Genomic DNA, 20,568 nt, shown 5'->3' on the forward strand with positions numbered 1-20,568 from the left:
ATGATACTAGGAGTATCACTGAATCTTGAATGGTATGGGATAACAGTAATTGTAACCACTGCAATTCAAGAGGACTCTGAAGTGTAAGGAGGAAATATTATGTACAAGGCCTCACTATATACTAATACATGGCACAGTATATATAAGCTGAATGCCTTAGCACAGTATATATAAGCTGAATTGTATGGTGTTATGATACAGTTATAGTAAATGCTACGAACTGTATGTAATTCAGCCATCTTGTTTTAAATTATTGCCTAATTAAAGAAATTATTAAGTTTCACTTACCTTGGTGAAAAGTTGATAACCTCCTGCAGATATTATCCAAGAGAAATTTGTCAGTTTAAACTTGCAAACTATTGAGTCAATAAAATAGATGGCTATTGCTAATTAAAAGTGTACAGCAAACTGGCTAGAGGAATCTAGAAACCACAGTTGTTGAGAGAACGGGATAGAGATGACACTCGAATAATAGCTGTTCGGAAATGTGGTAGTGAAACGATAGAATTAAAGTTATGCTTCGGGTGCTCTTTCACTGTTTCACTTTTAAAGTCGAGTTCTAGGAAAGTAATGCATGCTGTTGTCATGCTAAGGCTAAACCAAGCTAACTGTGAGTGAGTTTGGCATCACAAATTTGCAAGTTATTCCAGTTGAAAGAAGTGGGTTCGAATGCCAATGCTATTAAAAGCTTCCTGTCAAAAGAAATACACATAAACAGTCATAACTTCTACATACTTGCATATGCAAGAGGAGTGGTCAAGCAAGCACAAGAGAAGTGGTCAAGCAAGCACAAGAGAAGTGGTCAAGCAAGCACAAGAGTGCAGTAATACATGCACATTTCAGTGAACCATAGTTCATACCCACATGACTACTATATATGGTTAGCAAGTGTATTCATTATCGAAATAGTTAATTGTAAAACTCCTCTGACCTAGTATCTTGTCAGAGTATAAACAAGAACAATGAATACCATCTAAATTTAAAGTGTCACAGTTCCAGAAATTTTGAAAGAAGAAACTGGCGCTGCTTAGATACAGATATAGATAGAGAGAAGCGAATCAAAAGAATGAAAATGACTTTTCACTATTTTAAAGGTTATCTTGAAATTCTGGCAAGTTTACAGAATTGAGCGGTTTGCAATAAAGATATTCTCCTGTCTCTCTTTCTCTCTCACCCCCCCCATATTAAAGAATGAAACAAAGATTGCTTGCATTGACACATTAAATTTTGTAAATTATTTAATATGCTTTTTAGATGTACATTGTATCTTATTAATTTGGGATATCAAGATTAACAAACCTAAAATAGAATACATACAATCTCAGAGTGCATGTGTTATAAAAGCAGAAAATACAACATTCATTGTAATTTATCCATTATCCATGTAGACAATGAGTGGTTAGAGGACTAAGATAGTGAATTATAAGTAAAGGGGGAGGTCTAGAAGAGATGAGGCAATACTGCATCGTGCGTTCATTCTTTAGAAGTGACAAGTGACTATGCTGAATTTCCAGACTGCTTCATTCATTTCTTCCCGTTTTTACAAACTTTTCAAATGTTCTCCATCTGTTTGGATTTTTGCTGCGAGAACACATCCCTGTCATAAGCAGAATATTATCTATATATACAATAAAACCTCATAAATCTAGCCACAATGGGAGTTAATGCTTGCTGGATTTTTGAAACCTAATACTGTATACAGCTCCATCTGAAGCAAAGTGAACAGGGTATCTGCTATAGAAAGGTTAATCAAAGTTCCAATTGAGTGGTGAAGCAATGTTGCACCTATAGCAATTACAACATAACTTGTTTTCTAGTTTAGGAAAACTTTCCTGAGGATCACGTGTAAGCCTTAAGTTAAAAGAAATAAACAGAAAACATCACAGTGGCAAATGCATAATACAATTAATAGTAACGATATTAATTAGCTCAATTATGTAAATATAACAAATGGAAATTTGCTGTAGCTTTCCTAACACATTTCCCTGATGTCAATCAAACTCACATATGATTAGATAGTTTGTTGAATGTCTCCTCCAGGATATTTTTTTTGCTCTTGCTTTGGCAGCCATGGGAAAGTAATAGTAATAGCCACAGAGTGCAAGGAAGCCACAGGCTTTTGCTGAACTGGCCAGAAAAAAAAAACAAAAAAAACGAGTAGATTAGGGAATACAAACTATTTGTTTCCCATCAGAAGTAGGTATCCATTGACATCTGAATTTATTCAAACTTTCAGCCTAAACTACCTGTGGAGGCAACCTGTTTCAACAATCAAAGACTCTCTGGCTAAAAGAAAACTTCCTACAATCCAGTTTACCCTTCCCCAGTAATTTTAATTTATGCCCACAAGTTCCAGAATTTTGTACAACAGTGAAAATTACAACTTTGTTCATTTTACTAACCCCTTCCAGAGACTTATAAATCTCAATCAAGTCACCTCTGACGTGCCCGGTTGCCAAGCTCTGTAGCCCACATATTCGGAGTCTTTCTTAATATGGTCACCCATTTGCCAATTGCACCATGCAAGTTAGTAGTAGTAATGGAGGCATGTGATGCAAGAAAGCAGTATGAGCTTAAGTTGCATTAGCCAAAAAAAAAAAAAAAAAAAATTTCACACATCCATTCCCTCTAAAAGTTGGTCCAGTTCCTCCTTGAATTTATTTAAGCTATCAACTTCCACAACGACAGATGAAAGTTTGTTCCAGCAATTAACCACCCACTGGCTAAAGGCAAATTTCTGCACATCTATTCTACAACTGTCTTTCCTCAATTTTAATTTAAGCCCCCTCAGGTTTGTAATCTGAGCAAGCAGAAGAAGAATCCCATCAGAATTCAGTGTGCTCAACCCATTCAAGGCCTTATACACCTCAATCAGATCACTTCACAGGTGCCTAGTCTCCAGCCGCTGCAATTTGCAGAACTTAAGCCTTTCTTGGCAAGAGGACTTTTGTTCCCCTCACCAATCTTGCTGCCCCTCTCTGTACACACTCAAGTAACTCTACATCCTTCCTAAAATGAGGCCTGCCGCAGTACTCAAGGTGTGGCCTGACCATTCCCTTATACAAAGGGATAATCACCTCTTTTTTCCCTACTAGCAAAATTACTATATATCATTGACAATACCCCATTGACCTGCTCTGGCAGCATGTCTGCATTGCTCAGAAAACTTCACACCTGATTGCACAATTACTCCCACATCTTTTTCATTTTCTACCAAAGTTGCTCATCTTTGTAACCTTTCAAGAAGCTCAATGTCTTTTTTTAGATGAAGTCTCCATACTTGATCACAGTATTCCAAACGTGGTCTTAGAACTGCCTTATACAGTGAGACTATGACCACCATATCTCTACAGGATAATTTTTGATAAATCACTGATAGAACACAATGAGCTTTCCTGGCTGCCTGTTTACACTGTTACACTGCTCAGAAAACGTCATATCTGCCAATATTATAACTCCCAGATCCCTTTCTTCCTCTACTGTTTTTAATTCATCTCCACCAAGTGTATAATTTATTTTGGGGTTGCTATTCCCCAAGTGTAAATACAAGGTGTAATCCCTTGTATTTTGCTGCATTAAAACATAGCTGCCACTTTTCTCACCATTCTTGCAGCCTGTTCAAGTCATCCTGAAGGAGTGCTGCTTTGTACTGATCATTAACTACTCTACCAATCTTTAGGACATCTGCAAATTTTTACATTAAGCTTTCTATCCATTTATGAAAATCAAAAAAAACAGTTGACCAAAAATGGGGTTCCCTGGGGAACCCCATTTCTGACTTGACACCAGTCTGAAGAATATCCATTAATCACAACCCTCTGCCTTCTGTCCTGCAACCATCTTAAAATATTTCCAGTAATCCCAACATGTTCCAACTTATACTGAAACCTCTCATGAGGGATTGAGTCAAATGCCTTGCTAAAATCCAAATAAACAATATTGAAACTGTTCTGTACATCCAGCTCATGAGTAACTGTGTCAAAATAGCTTACTAAGTTAGTTAAACATAATTTTCCTTTAACAAAACCATGTGTGTGTTATTCAGAATACCATATATAAATATATATATCTAAATTCCCCTGCTGCCTCTAAGATTTTCACACCACTGAAATCAAATTAACCAGTCTGTAGTTACCAACTTCACTCTTAGAACTGCATTAGCATTAGCAAAGGCACATGATGCAAGAAAGCAAGCTTATATAACATCAGCCAAAAAAAAAAAACCCTTATTTCACCCATCCACTCGCTTCAAATGTTTGTCAAGTTCTGCCTTGAATCTATTTAAGCTATCGACTTCTACAATGACAGATGGAAGTTTGTTCCACCAATCAACTACACGCTGGCTAAAGGCAAACTTCTGCACATCCATCCTACAGCCGTCCTTCCTCAATTTGAATTTATGCCCTCTCAGGCGATTATTCTGAGCAAGAGGAAGAATCCCATCCGCATTGAGCATACTCAAACTATTCAAGGCTTTATACACCTCAATCAGATCACCTCGCAGGTACCTAGTCTCCAGACACTGTAATTTGCAAAACTTAATCCTTTCTTTGTAAGAACGACCCTTTGTTCCATTCACTAATCTTGTTGCCCTTCTCTGTACTCTTTCCAACAGCTCTACATCTTTCTTAAAATGAGGCCTCCAGACCCGTATACAGTGCTCAAGGTGTGGCCTGATCATTCCCTACCGACCGGGCTAGCCGGGTAGGTAAAGTGCCTGCCTGGCAACCTAAAGGTCGCGGGTTCGATTCCCACCTCGGGCTGGATATCTCGATGGTGCCGAACCAACCGGTTGGTTGGATATCCCAGCCGCGATACACGAAGGAAGCAGGAAAAAACTGGTTCCTTCGTGTATTGATCACATCATGCGAAATAAATAAAAAATCATTCCCTTATCATCATCAGCCATTTTCAATCCACTGCAGGATGAAGGCCTCTCCAGCAACTTTCCAGTTCCTTCTGTTTTGAGCACTGGCCGTCCATTTACTACCCACAAACTCATGAATTTCATCTATCCATCTCCGCCTTTGTCTTCCAGGTTTTCTTCTAGCTCTTCTTGGGTACCATTTTGTTATTTTTTTAGTCCATATGTCACCATGTCTTCGAGCTATGTGTCCTGCCCAAGACCATTTTAGTTCTTTAGTTTTGATAAGAATGTCCTTTACTTGAGTTTTGTGCCTAATCCATGTGTTTCTCTTCTTATCTAACAGTCTAATTCCCAATATAATTCGTTCCATTCTTTGCTGTGTAGTTCTCAGCTTCTCTTCCATTCTTTTGGTGAGTGCTCAAGTTTCACTTCCATAAGTCATGGTGGGAAGTATACATTGGTTCATTATTTTACGTTTCAGACAAACTGGGATATTGCTCTTCAGTATGTGACTTTATTTCCTGAATGCTATCCATCCAAAATTTATTCTTCTCTTGACTTCCAGCCATTTATCATTATTACAGCTAATAACTTGTCCCAGATAAGTATATGACTCCACCCTTTCAATTACTGCTCCTTCAATCATTATTTCCCTTTCTGTGGCATACTTGTTCATCATTACTTTTGTTTTAGCCATATTCATCTGTTGTCCAAAATCCTTACTAATTGTGCATAACTGATTACAATTTTCTTCTAATTCTTTGAGATCGTGGCTTATGACCACCATGTCATCTGCAAATCGTAAATGGTTTAGGTACTCTCAATAAACATTGACTCCTTTCTGCGACCAGTCTAATCTTCTGAAAGCTTCCTCAAGGGCAGCAGTAAACAGCTTCAGAGATATTGTGTCTCCTTGTCGAACTCCATTCTCGATTTTAAATTTCCTACTGTCTTTGTCTAGTCTAATAAAGGAGGTAGCACTCTCATATATTTTCTACAAAATCATAATATGGGGTATCTATGCCTTGTCTTTCCAGTGCCCAAAATATTGCCTTATGCTGTATGGAGTCAAATGCCTTTCATAATCCACAAATTCCAGGCATAATGGTGTTTTATATTCATTCGCTTTCTCCATTAGCTGTGATATTACGTGAAGGTGATCTATAGTTGAGAATTCTGTCCTAAAGTCAGCTTGCTCTTTTGGATGATTCTCATCAAGTATTCTTTCTAATCTATTAGTAATGACCCTTGTGAACAACTTGTAGATGTGCGATAACAAGCTAATTGATCTATAATTTCCAATTTCTGATTTATCTCCTTTCTTATGCATTGCCTTATACAAGGGGATAATCACCTCCTTATCCCTGTTAGAAAAATTCCTGTATATCATTGACAAGACACCATGAGCTACTCTTGCAGACCGTCTGCACTGCTCAGAAAACTTCATATCTGCCTGCACAATTACCCCCAGGTCCTTTTCATTCTCTACCACTGTCAGTGTGGTACGACAGAGTTAATACGTTACTCTGGGATTACTGATTCCCATATGCAGTACTTTACATTTGTCAATGTTAAATTTCATTTGCCACCTCTCAGCCCATCTGCTCAACTTTTCTAGGTCCTGTTGCAGCAGTGTACTGTCATTAGTGTCATTAACAACCCTGCCAACCTACGTATCGTCTGCAAACTTGGACATTAAATCTGATATACCATCATCAATATCATTTATAAATACAGAAAACAACAATGGACCCAACACTGAACCCTGTGGGCCTCCACTAATAATAATAGTCCACAAAGATCAGTGTACATTGATTACCACTCTCTGTCTTCTCCTACTCAACCATCCTTTTATCCATAGCAGCAATTTGCCTCCAATGCCACACTGCTCCAATTTGTGCAGCAGTCTTCCATGTGCAACAGTATCAAAGTCTTTTCTAAGATCCAAATATATGATATCAAAGTTATTCTTTGCATCCAGTTCCTTTGTGACTACATCATAGTAACCAATGAAATTAGTCAGACAAGACGTCCCCTTAACAAACCCATGCTGTGTCCGAGCTATAACTGAAGTCTTGTCTAGATGATCCTGCAATGCTTCTTTAACCAGTGCCTCCATTAATTTCCTTGGAGGATCCCTTTGATCCTCCTTTGTGGATTAGGGTCACATTTGCACATCTCCAGTCCATGGGTACCTCCCCTGAGTCCAGGGAAGCTCTCATAATTATGGCTAAGGGTTTGCTTACTTCCTTTGCCGCCTCCTTTAATATTACTGGAAAGATTCCATCCACCCCAGGTGCCTTTCTTGTGTTTATCTTTAACAATTTCTCCTCCACTTTACTCTCAGTTATTACAAGATTATCTATCTTACTGCCAGAGCTGAATACACCTCTGGCATTCCCCTCCCTGAATAACTCCTCATGTGTGAATGTCGATGCAAAATATTCATTTAGTTTGCTTGCTACCTGAGTAGGATCATCAACAGTTGAACCATCGATATCAAGTGGACCAATCTAATGCATTTCCTTCCTTCTAGAGTTTACATAAGTAAAGAACTCTTTGCTGTTTTTCTTTGCATCCTTTGCCAAAGATTTCTCATAAACTGCCTTTGCCTGCCTAACCTCCTTTGTAACTTGGTTACAGACCAGCTTATATCTATCATAGGCTTCTGTGTCACATATTAATTTATACGTATCCCATGCATTTTTCTTCTCTGTCACATGTCTAATTAGTTCATCTGACATCCATTTAGGCCTAAACCTTGAACAATATTCCTTTGTTGGCATGAAAAGCCCAGTAGCTTCCAAGATTAATTCTTTGAATGCTTCCCATTTTGAATTTGCAGTTGGTAATCTCATCAGTTAGTTCCACCATATAGAATTTAAATACTGTCTCAGACCACCGCAGTTACTTTTACGAAAGCAAAAACCCTTCCCTTTACCCCTGATGGTAGTTACCTCTTTGAGTAAATCCTACTTCAGCACACTGTGATCACTGCCACTTAGTGGTTCCTTTATCTGCAGATTCATGAGGCATGAAGAATCACTACTGATAATCAGATCAAGAGTATTACTCCCTCTAGTTGCCTCCCGAACATGCTGCTGTAGAAAACAATCATCCAATAAATCCACAAAAGCCTTGCTAGTGTGTAAGTGACCAACCCACAAATTCCAGTCAATATCCGGGAAATTAAAATCCCCCATTATAAGACACTCTGATTTACTGGCTCACTCTATTTCTCTGCACAGTTGCTCATTATACTGATCAGATTCATTTGGTCTATAACACACATCTAGTCTCATTTTTCCTTTCACAGTGCTTATGTCACACCAAACAGACTCAGCATTGCATTGTTCACCCACATCAATTGGATGCACCTCTTTAGAATTTGTGTTCCTTAACTAACAGCATAACCCCTCCTTCCTGTCCTGTCCTGCCTATCCTGCCTTTATGTATTGGTGAAACATTGGCACTTCTCCAATCCCAAGGAATCACTCCTGAGTTCAAAGGTGCCCAATAATTAACTCCAATGGTTCATATATACTGCTTAGCAGCCTCACTGAAAATTGGTGGGTACCTACCATCAGCTCCAGGAGCCTTACTTGCCTTCATGCTCGAAGTTTTTCTACTAACCAGTAATCTATAACTTCCAAATCATAAATTTCATATGACTCAGCCTCACTCGCACAGCCTCTTCTCAGCATCAAGGGTCTTTCTTCAATAAAGACAGATGCAAAGTACCTATTCAATTCATCTGCAACAACAGCTGGGTTATCTAAGATTTTCCCACATCAAGTGCACAAGGGTCTGATTTGATTCGCTTTTTTCTTCCTTATATTCGCATACATGAAAAATTCCTTGTCACCACCCTTTGCTCTTTGGCCAGTGCTCCTCATACACTGCCTAAACATATGCGGCCTTGGCCTCTAACTTTATCTAGTACTATTACAAATAAACTTGTAGCTGTTGTAGGCTTCAGTACTACTGGTCATTCTGCAACTGTCCCATGCTGTCTTTTTCTGCTCTATTTGACTGGCCAGCTCTGCATTCATCCATTTCAGAATCCTCCTCCTGCAATATTTTCTTAATGGCATGCATGATTCATGGCTTCTGTGATTTTTGCTTTAAATGTATTGCATAATTAAAGCGTATTCACCTTCACTCTGGAACCTACCCAATTAACAGATGCCATATAGTGCCTTAAACTGTCAGAGTCCCCTCTTATGAAAATAAAACCAGTGCCTTTACCTTTAACTATTGCAACATCGTTCTCCATCTTCCAACTGATGACTGCATGATCACTACCGGCCAGTGGTTCCTGTATTTTAAGCCCTGTGATATCATCTAATTCGTGAGTAATGATGAGGCCAAGAATATTCTCACCCCTAGTATTATCTCTGACATGCTGGTACAAGTAATAATCATCTATTTTATTTAGAAACATTTTTCCCCAAAGCGAATTTCTCTACCACTTATTCCAATCAGTTTGGGGCAAATTGAAGTCAGCCATAATAATACATTTGTGCTTGCCAGCCCATTCCATTTTCATGTAAACACTCTCATCATATTCTTCACAATCATCTGGTCTGTAGATTACTCCCATTCTCATTATATCTTTGCTTCCAACTAACTCACACTGCACAATGCTGGCAGACAACTTCAGACTCAGAAAAAGTTCTTTTCTTGCTCAGGCTGCTTTTGATAAGAAGCATGACACCACCACCACCACCACCACTCCTAACTTCCCTGTCTTTCCTAAATACATTATACATAACATAGTGAGGTGTAAGACTGTCTGTTGATGCTATAGAGGCAGTGTTAGGTGGGTCGGAAAACTGCTAGTTTGGGGGGGGATACAAGGACTAATAGATTAACAGTAGCCACTGGCAGAGGTGAAAGTGATTCTTGCACTGCTTCTATTGGAATGAGCAGCAACTTGGAAAATAAGATGCAGGATATTTCAGAGACTGCTGGGAGTCATTGGGGTACAAGTAAACACATGGGTTGTGTTAGGGTAGCAAAGAAAAACAACAGGTGCATGTATACTTGCGTGTACACCAATGCTAGCAGTTTGGAAAATAAATTTGATGAATTTGAGGTATTGCTCAAAGCATCAAAGGTGGATATTGTTGGGATATCAAAGACGTGTTGTCACACAGAGATATAAGTAATGCAGAACTGGAATTTGGGGAGTACATCTACAGAAAGGATAGACAGGATAGGAAGGGAGGAGGAGTTATGCTATTAGTTAAGAAACGCATAAAATCCAAGGAAGTGAAGCCAGTCGACATCGCTGGACAGTGCAGTGTCGAGTCAGTTTGGTGTGACATAAGCATTGGAAGATCAAAACTGAGAGTAGGAGTGTGCTATAGGCCTAATGACAATGATGAGTATAATAAGAAATCTTCATGCATTAAGAATCTGCAGATACAGGAACCACTAGGTGGCAGTGATCACAATGTGCTGAAGTGGGATTTACTCAAGGAGGTAACTACCATCAGGGGTAAAGGGAAGGGTTATTGCTTTCATAAAGGCGACTACGATCGTCTGAGACAGTATTTAAATTCTATACATTGGGACCAACTGATGATGTTACCAACAGCAAACTCAAAATTGGAAGCATTCAAAGAACTTATCTTGGAAGCTACTAGGCTTTACATACCAACTAAGAAATATTGTTCAAGGTACAAGTTTCAGGCCTAAATGGATGTCAGATGAACTAATGAGACATATGGCAGAGAAGAAAAATGCTATGTTATTTGGTTTTTAGGAATATTAGCAACTAAGGCCATATTGCTCCGGGAATATGCGGTGGTCATTCCCTGACCTTTCCGCATCGTCCGTATTTGGTGGTGACGGGATCGAACCCCAGTCTAATCAAGAAGCGTGTGCTAAGCACTGCTGCTCCTTCCCACCTGGCTATGGAGGCGCCAAAAAAGAAGAAAAATGCATGGGATACATATAAATTAACATGTGACACAGAAGCCTATGATAGATATAAGTTGATCTGTAACCAAGTTACAAAGGAGGTTAGGCAGGCGAAGGCAGATTACGAGAAATCTTTGGCAAGGGATGCGAAGAAAAACAGCAAGGAATTCTTCACTTATGTAAACTCTAGAAGGAAGGGGATGAATCAGATTGGTCCACTTGATATCGATGGTTCAACTGTTCATGATCCTGCTCAGGTAGCTAACAAACTGAATCAATATTTTGCATCTGCATTCACACATGAGGAGTTATTCAACAAGGAGAATGCCATAAATGAAGTAAACATTGGCAGTGAGCTAGATGATCTTGTAATAATTGAGAGTAAAGTGGAGGAGAAATTGTTGAAGATAAATACAAGAAAGGCACCTGGGGTGGATGGGATCTATCCAGTTATATTAAAGGAAAGAGCAAAGGAAGTAAGCAATCCGTAGCCATAATTATGAGAGCTTCCTTGGACTCGGGGGAGGTACCCACAGACTGGAGATGTGCAAATGTAACCTCAATTCAGAAAGGAGGATCAAAGGCTGACACAAGTAATTATAGACCTGTGAGTTTAACTTCTGTTCCAGGAAAATTAATGGAAGCACTGGTTAAAGAAGCACTGCAGGATCATCTTGACAAGAATTCAGTTATAGCTCAGACACAGCATGGTTTTGTTAAGGGAAGGTCTTGCCTGACCAATTTGATTGGATACTATGATGTAGTCACAAAAGAATTGGATGCAGGGAATAACTTTTATATTATATATTTGGATCTTAGAAAGGCTTTTGATACTGTTGCACATGGAAGACTGATGCACAAATTGGAGCAGTGTGGCATTGGTGGCAAATTGTTGCTATGGATAAAGGGTTGAGTGGCAGAAGACAGAGAGTGGTAATTAATGGACACTGTTCATCATGGACTAATGTTATCAGTGGAGTCCCTCAGGGTTCAGTGTTGGGTCCATGTTGTTTTCTGTATTTATAAATAATATTGATGATGGTATATCAAGCTTAATGTCTAAGTTTGCAGATGATACAAAGGTTGGCAGCATTGTTAAGGATGCTACTGACCCTATGCGGCAGCAACAGGATCTGAAAAGGTTGAGTAGATGGGCTGAGAGGTGGCAAATGAAGTTTAACATTGACGAATGTAAAGTACTACATAGGGGAAACAGCAACCCCAGAGCAACGTATCAACTCTGTGGTACTACACTGACAGTGGTAGAGAATGAAAAGGACCTGGGGGTAATTGTGCAGGCAGATATGAAGTTCTTTGAGCAGTGCAGACGGGCTGCAAGAGTAGCTCATGGTGTCTTATCAATGATATACAGGAATTTTTCTAGTAGGGATAGGGAAGTCATTATTCCCTTGTATAAGGCAATGGTCAGGCCACACCTTGAGTACTGTATACAGGTCTGGAGGCCTCATTTCAAGAAGGATGTAGAGCTGCTGGAACAAGTACAGAGAAGGGCAACAAGGTTAGTGAACGGAACGAAGGGTTGCTCTTACGAAGAAAGGCTTAAGTTTTGCAAATTACAGTGTCTGGAGACTAGGCACCGGCGAGGTGATCTGATAGAGGTGTACAAAGCCTTGAATGGTTTTAGTATGCTCAATGCTGATGGGATACTGCCTCTTGCTCAGATTAATCAAACTGAGAGGGCATAAATTCAAATTGAGGAAAGACAGATGTAGGATAGATGTGCGGAAATTTGCCTTTAGCCAGCGGGTAGTTGGTTGGTTGGTGGAACGGACTTCCATCCCTTGTTGTGGAAGTTGATAGCCTAAATAAATTTAAGGCTCAGCTGGACAGGTATTTCGAACGAACAGAGGGGTGAAGTGGAAGGGTTTTTTTTTTTTTTTTTTTGGCTGATGCTGCATAAGCTTGCTTTCTTGCATCATATGCCTCTTCTAATGCTAATGGAACTCATCATTCCTAAATTCCGGGTGGCACCACACTTCTGTTAGCCGTGTTATATCAGCATTAGATGTCCTACCCAGGAGTTCAAATTCAGCCATTTTATTGACAACACTCCTGACATTACTGTAGACACAGTTAAGACTAAGTATTCTTCTTCTATATCTTAAGTAAGTATTCTTCTATAGTTTACTATCCTGATTGTTTTCATATCTTTTGCATCCCGCTCATTTGAAACATTACTACAGTCAGAACTTGACATCGGCTGTTGTGACAATAATCAAGAATTCTTCAGGTGAATGCAAGCATTACTTTGATCCATGTCATCCTATTTGATCAGTATAGGAATTTTGCTAGCAGAAACAAGGAGGTGATTATCCCTTTGTATAAGGGATAATCACCTCAAGGTCAGGCCACACCTTGAGTACTGTACACAGGACTGGAGGACTCATTTTAGGAAGGATGTAGAGTTTCTTGTTGCCCTTCTCTGTAACGAGTACAGAGAAGGGCAACAAGATTGGTGAAAGGAACAAAGGGGTGTGCTTATGAAGAAAGGCTTAAGTTCTGCAAAAGTGCAGCATCTGGAGACTAGGCACCTCCGAGGTGATCTGATTGAGGTGTATAAGGCCTTGAATGGTTTGAGCAAGCTCGATGCTGACAGCATACTTCTGCTTGCTCAGACTAAGAACCCAAGGGGGCATAGATTCAAATTGAGGAAAGACAGTTGTAGAATAGATGTGCAGAAATTTGTCTTTAGCCAACAAGTAGTTGATTGCTGGAGCAGACTTCCATCTGTTGTTGTGGAAGTTGATAGCTTAAATAAATTTAAGGCTGAACTACACAAACATTTGGAGTGACCGAATGGGTGAATTGGGGAGGGTGTTTTTTTTTTTTTTTTTTGGCTGATGCTATATAAGCTTGCTTTCTTGCATCATATGCCTCAACTAATGCCAATCAGATAAATACAGATTATATTACCCTTCTCCCTGCCTACCTAGCAGTTTCTCTCAATCCTAAAGGTATCCTTAATGATACTGGCAAAAATCCTTGCACCACCTTTGTTTTAATGAATACCATCTCTATAAAAGAGAGTCCTTCTTACCTACAAATGTACCCATCATGATATGCTAAACTATCATGTCTACAATCAAGAAATGAATATATAAATTTAAAATGATTTTGGTCATCACATTAAAAAAAAAACGTCTACTCAATTTCCAAGTTTATATGATGAGCAGTTTGAATAGCAGTAGCTGTCAGCTGATTAGGAGCAACCAATTCAAATGACACATAAAAAAATACACCACATGGGAAAGTGGTGTATTTTCTGGTTCATCAAGTGTCTGGTGACACTTGATGAACCAGAAGACTTCTGGGTAATTTTTAGATTTTCAAAAATGTGTAAGTGTTTTTAAATTCTAGATTTATGAGGTTTGACTATATATATTTTTCTGGTAAAAAACATAAATATAAAAATAAATCAAAAATGATACTGAGGAGATCTATTAGAACAGAAAAGCAACCCTTTTAAAAAAAACGTATTGTGAACATCATAAGTCAGAAGCAATTTAATCACTAGTAGGCAAATTTTAGTTACTCAGTTAACTAGAAACCCATGATATTTATGTTTTTGCTACTTTGAGTTTTCATCATATTTGTGCTCTCACTAATTAAATAACAAAAAAAAAAAAAAAATTTCATTTAAGTAAATGGAATTTTAATCAAGAAAAAAATGTGCTCACCCTGTGACCTAAAAGAACCTGGATTACAATCAAGATATCTTGTGGAAAAATGAACTAATACCCTTTCTCTTTCTTGTGTCTCTCCAACTAAACAGAACTTCTTTAAAAATTTGCGTAAGGCAACATCAAGAGTTGTTCCAGTAAAATCAAAATATTTCAAATATTCCTCTCCAACAACCCTGCTAAATTCATTACTGAAAAAAATTATATACAATTTAATAAATGGAAATATTTATTATACATTTAATATGATAACTAATTCATTAAAACCATTTTAACATCTTTAAAACAGTACTTGTGGTGTTGTAGAGTAGGGGTCACTAATTGGTAGACCAAGGTTCATGCCCTACCAACAAATTTTCATGGAGAGGTAGTCATGTGAAACCTACCTAAGTCAATAATTTGTGCATCAAGTAATTATTTTAGATTGCATTTTTCTTAAGTCCCTTGGTTGGTTTTTAGTTTTTTTTTTTTTTTTTTAGGAGCATTGGCAACTAAGGCCATATTGCTTTGGAAATATGCGGTGGTCATTCCCTGAGCTTTCCGCATCCTCCGTATTTGGTGGTGACGGGCTCGAACCCCGGTCTAATCAAGAAGCGTGTGCTACATACTGCTGCTCCTTCCCATTAAGTCCCTTACTTTGATATCTGACATTTAAAAAAAAAAGTAATCATGCATTATATTAAATGCTTTCTTCACATTACTGATGTCATAAAACATCTGAAATACAGTAAAATCCCATTACAATGACATTTCCCAGAGTGCACAAATCATTTTGTTGTAGTAAATATCACTGAACATTTTAAAAGAACCAGTTATTTGTACAAATAAATTCTGCTACACTTTTCTATATATAGAAGTAGCAATATCTGCTTTATTTTACTTAAATATATATTAAAATGGCAAACAAACAAACATACTACAAAAGTTGTTGTTGTTATTGTTGTTATTTTGGTTTTAGGAGCATTAGCAACTAAGGCCATATTGCTCCGAGAATATGTGGTGGTCATTCCCTGACCTTTCCATATCCTCCATATTTGGTGGTGACGGGCTCGAACCCTGGTCTAATCAAGAAGCGTGTGCAACGCACTGCTGCTCCTTCCCGCCTGGCTACGAAGGTGCCTTACTACAAAAGTAAAAATATTTCTTTAGAGATCATCGTTTTGAAAGAATATTGTATTTATAAGAAATACCAAATCATATAAAATTTTAAAAAATGAGACAATTTTTCAGAAATATAGTATAGTAAATAAAATTTATTAATACTTTGATTACTTTGCACACATTAACATGTCAATTTTTGGTTTTAATATCTAACTTTTTCAAAAAATTCAACTTAAGTGCAAGCAAAAATATGTGAATTCAGGATGCACTATGTAAGATTACTAATCCTAAGGTTTTTTTGACACTAATACTAATTCTAACACTAATTACTAATTTTTTATTACTAATTACTAATTCTAAGGTTTTTCTGACAAATGAGCAAACTATTTTCTTTTATTTGAACATTTCTTATTTTTATTTCTGCTAGGGAAAAAAAGGAACCAGTAAAAGTAAATAGATGTGTAAATTTGTTATCTTCTTTACAACTTTTGATTTTTTTTTTAGTCAAATCCACCAGTAGTCATATTTACAACATGAGGGTGATTCATAGTGTTATTCATAATTTTCATATGCAGTTATTTTTCACATATAAAGGTAAAACTATTTTGCTAAAACAAGATTTACAAAACATTATTAATAAGGGAAAACAGTGGAGATATATAAATATTTTTATTTGAGTGAAATTTTCATTAAAATGGTATTTGTTATAATGGGAATTTATTGCATATGTAATTCTATTTTAAAATACAGTTTAATAATTAAATGGAAAACTAGAGGAATGAACAGTCTAATCTGACTGTTATCCTACTATACAGACTACTTATATACTACAGAGCATCAAAGTACCTAACAAGCACAATATTAGTGATGGTAGCAATTCATTCCCATTTGTATGTAGAGTTTCCATGGTTCTTAGAAAGTAATACAAGTCTACCACAGTGCTGACAGATTTTCACTGTAATTCCTATGCATATGTCTGATCCTTTTTAACTAAGTTAACTATTAAACAAGTTATTTGATTTAGTAGTATTATTATTATTATTAATAGTAGCAAATTATGCTGTTATTTTTTATTTGTTATTTGGTTTTTTAGGAGCATTAGCAACTAAGGCCATATTGCTCTGGGGATATGTAGTGATCATTCCCTGACCTTTCCGCATCCTCCATATTTGGTGGTCACAGGCTCGAACCCCGGTCTAATCAAGAAGCGTGTGCTATGTACTCCTGCCCACCTGGCTACAGCAAATGATGCAAGAAAGCAAGCTTAATAGTAGCAAATGATGCAAGAAAGCAAGCTTAATAGTAGCAAATGATGCAAGAAAGCAAGCATTAGCCAAAAAAAAAAAAAAACTTTCCATTCACCTATCCATCCCCTACAGCAGTTTGTCTAGTTCTTCCTTCAACTCAGTGACAGTCATGTGAATGACCATTGTGGGCTTGCCAAACCCAGGGTTCTGAGCTGGATATCATCATTCTTCTCTTTCTTGCTTTCTTGGTGATTCCCCTTTACTTCTCTCTCTCTCTATGACTGTCAAACATTTCATGGCATTTTCTGTACCATTTCTTCAGTGAATGAATTTTGATCCTTAATTCACTTCAAATTTGCGCGCACATGCACACGCACACATGCACACTATATTAAAGATAGCAATCTACTTGCTGAAGAAATTATAAAAGAACCAAAAAAGCTGAAAAGTGTCTATTTCCTAACAAAATTAAAGATGATATCACTTTATGCATATTGAAGTGCTGAGATTTTCACTATTCTTCAAAATAATAACTAAACTGTATTTTATTACAGTAAAGTTATAGAAAAACTATTTTTAAGTCAAACAAGAAAGAAGTGAATTTTTTTTCAAGTGCAACATTATGAAATACTATTACTATTATAGACCATGTTCAGAACAATAAAAATATAGAAAATATTTAACTGTTTAATGCTTAGTGAGGATATAATGATTTTTATTGTGATTGCTCAAACAATTTACATATACATTACCATCATGATTGGAGAAAATTCACTAAAAATCATCATTTTCAAATGTCTGGTTGTAATGGAATCATAGTCACTATATCCTATACTGTCAGCTTCAACAGCAGTCTCCATTTCCTGAATTATAAATAAGTCATTTCAAAGGTATTATAAAAATCCAGTATGGGTCCTAGGAGAAACAGACTCACTGAGCATGTCTTCCTTTTCCAATTTCTTTTTCTGACTGATGGCTGTGGTCCAAGCTCCTAATCAATGTCTAGTTCCAGGGTGGCTAAGTCACAGCAATGCCCCTCTAAGACCTACTACTCTAACAGTTAAATATCAACCTAGCACAAAAATTTGTATACACTCCTCTACATTGGTATATGGCAACACCTATTTACACATAACTGAAATAACTACATGTTTACACAGTGAACAGGAATGTTCAACTCTTGAATCAAAACTAATATTGAAATAATAAGGAGATCAGTATAAAACAACTGTCTGTTTACACAATGAACATGAATGCTACACTCTGAAATCCAAACTAGAATCATAATGAGATTGGTCACGTAGACGACTATTGTCATCCAATCCAGTTTGCACCCAAATTACTTAGACTATTAACCCATATCTGATTTCAAATTACACTGAAACTATGAATTAGAGTAAGATAGGAAGGCACCGAGAACTTCTTCCTCACAGATGCAATTACCAAACATGGGCAACAGTTTTAAATATGGTGGGTGACCATTGTCATTAGTCCAACCAAATAAGGGTTAATGTTAGTTGGGGCGAGTTCAGGTACAAAAAGTCATCGGTGCTTTAACATGATTGATATTGCATTATCATGGTGATGAATTCTGACCATTGACCCAAGAGAGGATAGCATTAACATTAGTAGAGGCCTGCAATGCAATGCAAGGAAGCAAGCTTATGCAGCATCAGCCAAACCCCCCCCTTACATTTCACCCCTCCATTTGTTCCAAATGCCTGTCCAGCTCAGCCTTAAATTTATTTAGGCTATCAACTTCCACAACAAAACATGGAAGTCTGTTCTACCAATCAACCACCCGCTGGCTAAAGGCAAATTTCCGCACATCTATTCTACAACTGTCATTCCTCAATTTGAATCTATGCCCCCTCAGGTTCTTAATCTGAGCAAGAAGAAGAATCCCATCAGCATTCAGCTTGCTCAACCCATTCAAGGCCTTATACACCTCAATCAGATTACCTCACAGGTGGCTACTCCCCAGGTGCTGCAATTTTCAGAACTTAAACCTTTCTTGGTAAGAGCATCCCTAAAAAACAGCTATTATAAAAAAAAATGATAATAATAATAATAAATAAAATAAACAAAATTAAAGGGAGAGTGAGGAATAAGCACACAAAAAAAATAAATAATAACTTAATTCATCAGATAATCCATGTATTTTTATTCCTTGATTAACAGTTAAAAAAATTTTTTTATGTTCTTTTCTGGTGATAACCAGAAATCGTTGAGGCAAATTTAGCAACAAATAACATTATGACATGCAGTGCAACCTTGATACACTGTGCCATGTTATATTACAGTTTCAGATATAATGTCGGTGTGATTTCCCAAATAAAAAATAATAGTTTATGGCAAACAAACAAATTTCAAAATAGACACTGATAAAAGCAAGCTCCATACCACACAGAAGGCGAACCAGCTAATTCAGTGATTTCCAAATGTGGACCATTGAGCTACTGTATTCCTTTGTGCAGTATAATTTACAAATTAGATAATTAAATTTTTATCATGGAATAACACCTGTAGATGTTCAATTTTTTGCCTATCTTGCCTCAATTAGAGATAGAATAATAATAAAAAAAGTATATCACTGACACAGTGATATACTGGCCTAAAGCATTGTCACCAAAAGCTTGTTTCAACTTCTTATGGGTTTCTGCTGCTGTACTGTTAAGAAGGAAACAAAACTTGATGCAAGCCCGTTGCTCTCTCACATCAACCATCGCAACAATCACAAACTATGTGAAACATACTGCCAATGCACTGCGCGTAATATTCAATGACTCTATCCAGCCCGATGCCACGTGGCACACTGATTCACAACAGATGCATGCATTGTTACCTAGTCCATAAGGCCACAAGTCCATACTAGATATAGTTTCCACGCAACATTCAAATTTCGGCAACATTTGAGTGGCAACTTGTATAGATCAGTATGATTTTATTTTAGGATCGGTGATTTAATTTTACATTTTTTGTGTGTATGCGTACTCTGATTATTGTCGGAGGGCAATATGTTTTATTTTACAATACATAAATTTGTCACATAACAGTCTAGCTATAACTAGTGTTGTTATTTTAGTGACTTTCATGCTAGAGTCGACATTTTTTTTTCTTTTTTTTTTTGTTTGTCTGAAATGAAAAACTACCAGGACTAGAAATAAGTTATTACTATGCTAACAAGAGACACATCTAAATTGCAGATCCTTTGATCTTCGCACATAAAGTTCTGAAACTGACCAGTACATTGGGAGGAACCCTCCCTATACTAGTCAGTTTCAGAGAGCAGAATAAACAGTGACCGGGCAGAATAAAGCGTCTACTTCACTCACTTCAAAGCATGAATTTTCATTAAATTTATGGTTGGTTTTTGACATTCATTTGCCATTTTCACAACAACATTCTACCCTTGTCTACTGCTTCGTTTTTATACAGCCAACAGGCCCCAGACTTTGTCACTGCCAATGAATAATACAATTTATAATGCTTTTATATGTATCTGTTCTGTTTACATTTGTGGTGGGAAAATTTGTTGCAAAGTTACTCAAAGGAGTAACTTGGGAAACAAACAAAAAAATCCAGGCAATCACAGAGATTTTCATTTGATTTATTGGCAGAGAAAGAAAGTTTTGCAGCTGTTATCAAGCATCACGTACTATTCTGTGATTGTATATTTTCAAGTATCTCAGAGCATAAAAAAAAATTTACCCATTAGCACCAT

General features: G+C 37.2%; 1 protein-coding gene across 1 annotated transcript in view; it reads right to left on the reverse strand.

The window, feature by feature from the left end:
* The window catches only part of LOC150081497 (uncharacterized), a 337,043-nt gene that overhangs the window by 272,031 nt on the left and 44,444 nt on the right, over nucleotides 1–20,568 (reverse strand). Inside the window, exon 2 of the mRNA XM_090380224.1 lies at nucleotides 14,494–14,687. Within this exon, the coding sequence (XP_090236350.1) occupies nucleotides 14,494–14,687 (194 nt within the window). The remainder of the gene's footprint in view (nucleotides 1–14,493; nucleotides 14,688–20,568) is intronic.

The sequence above is a fragment of the Mastigoproctus giganteus genome, chromosome 8 (assembly GCF_048544385.1).
Source record: "Mastigoproctus giganteus isolate SK-2022 chromosome 8, ASM4854438v1, whole genome shotgun sequence".
Classification (NCBI taxonomy): domain Eukaryota; kingdom Metazoa; phylum Arthropoda; class Arachnida; order Uropygi; family Thelyphonidae; genus Mastigoproctus; species Mastigoproctus giganteus.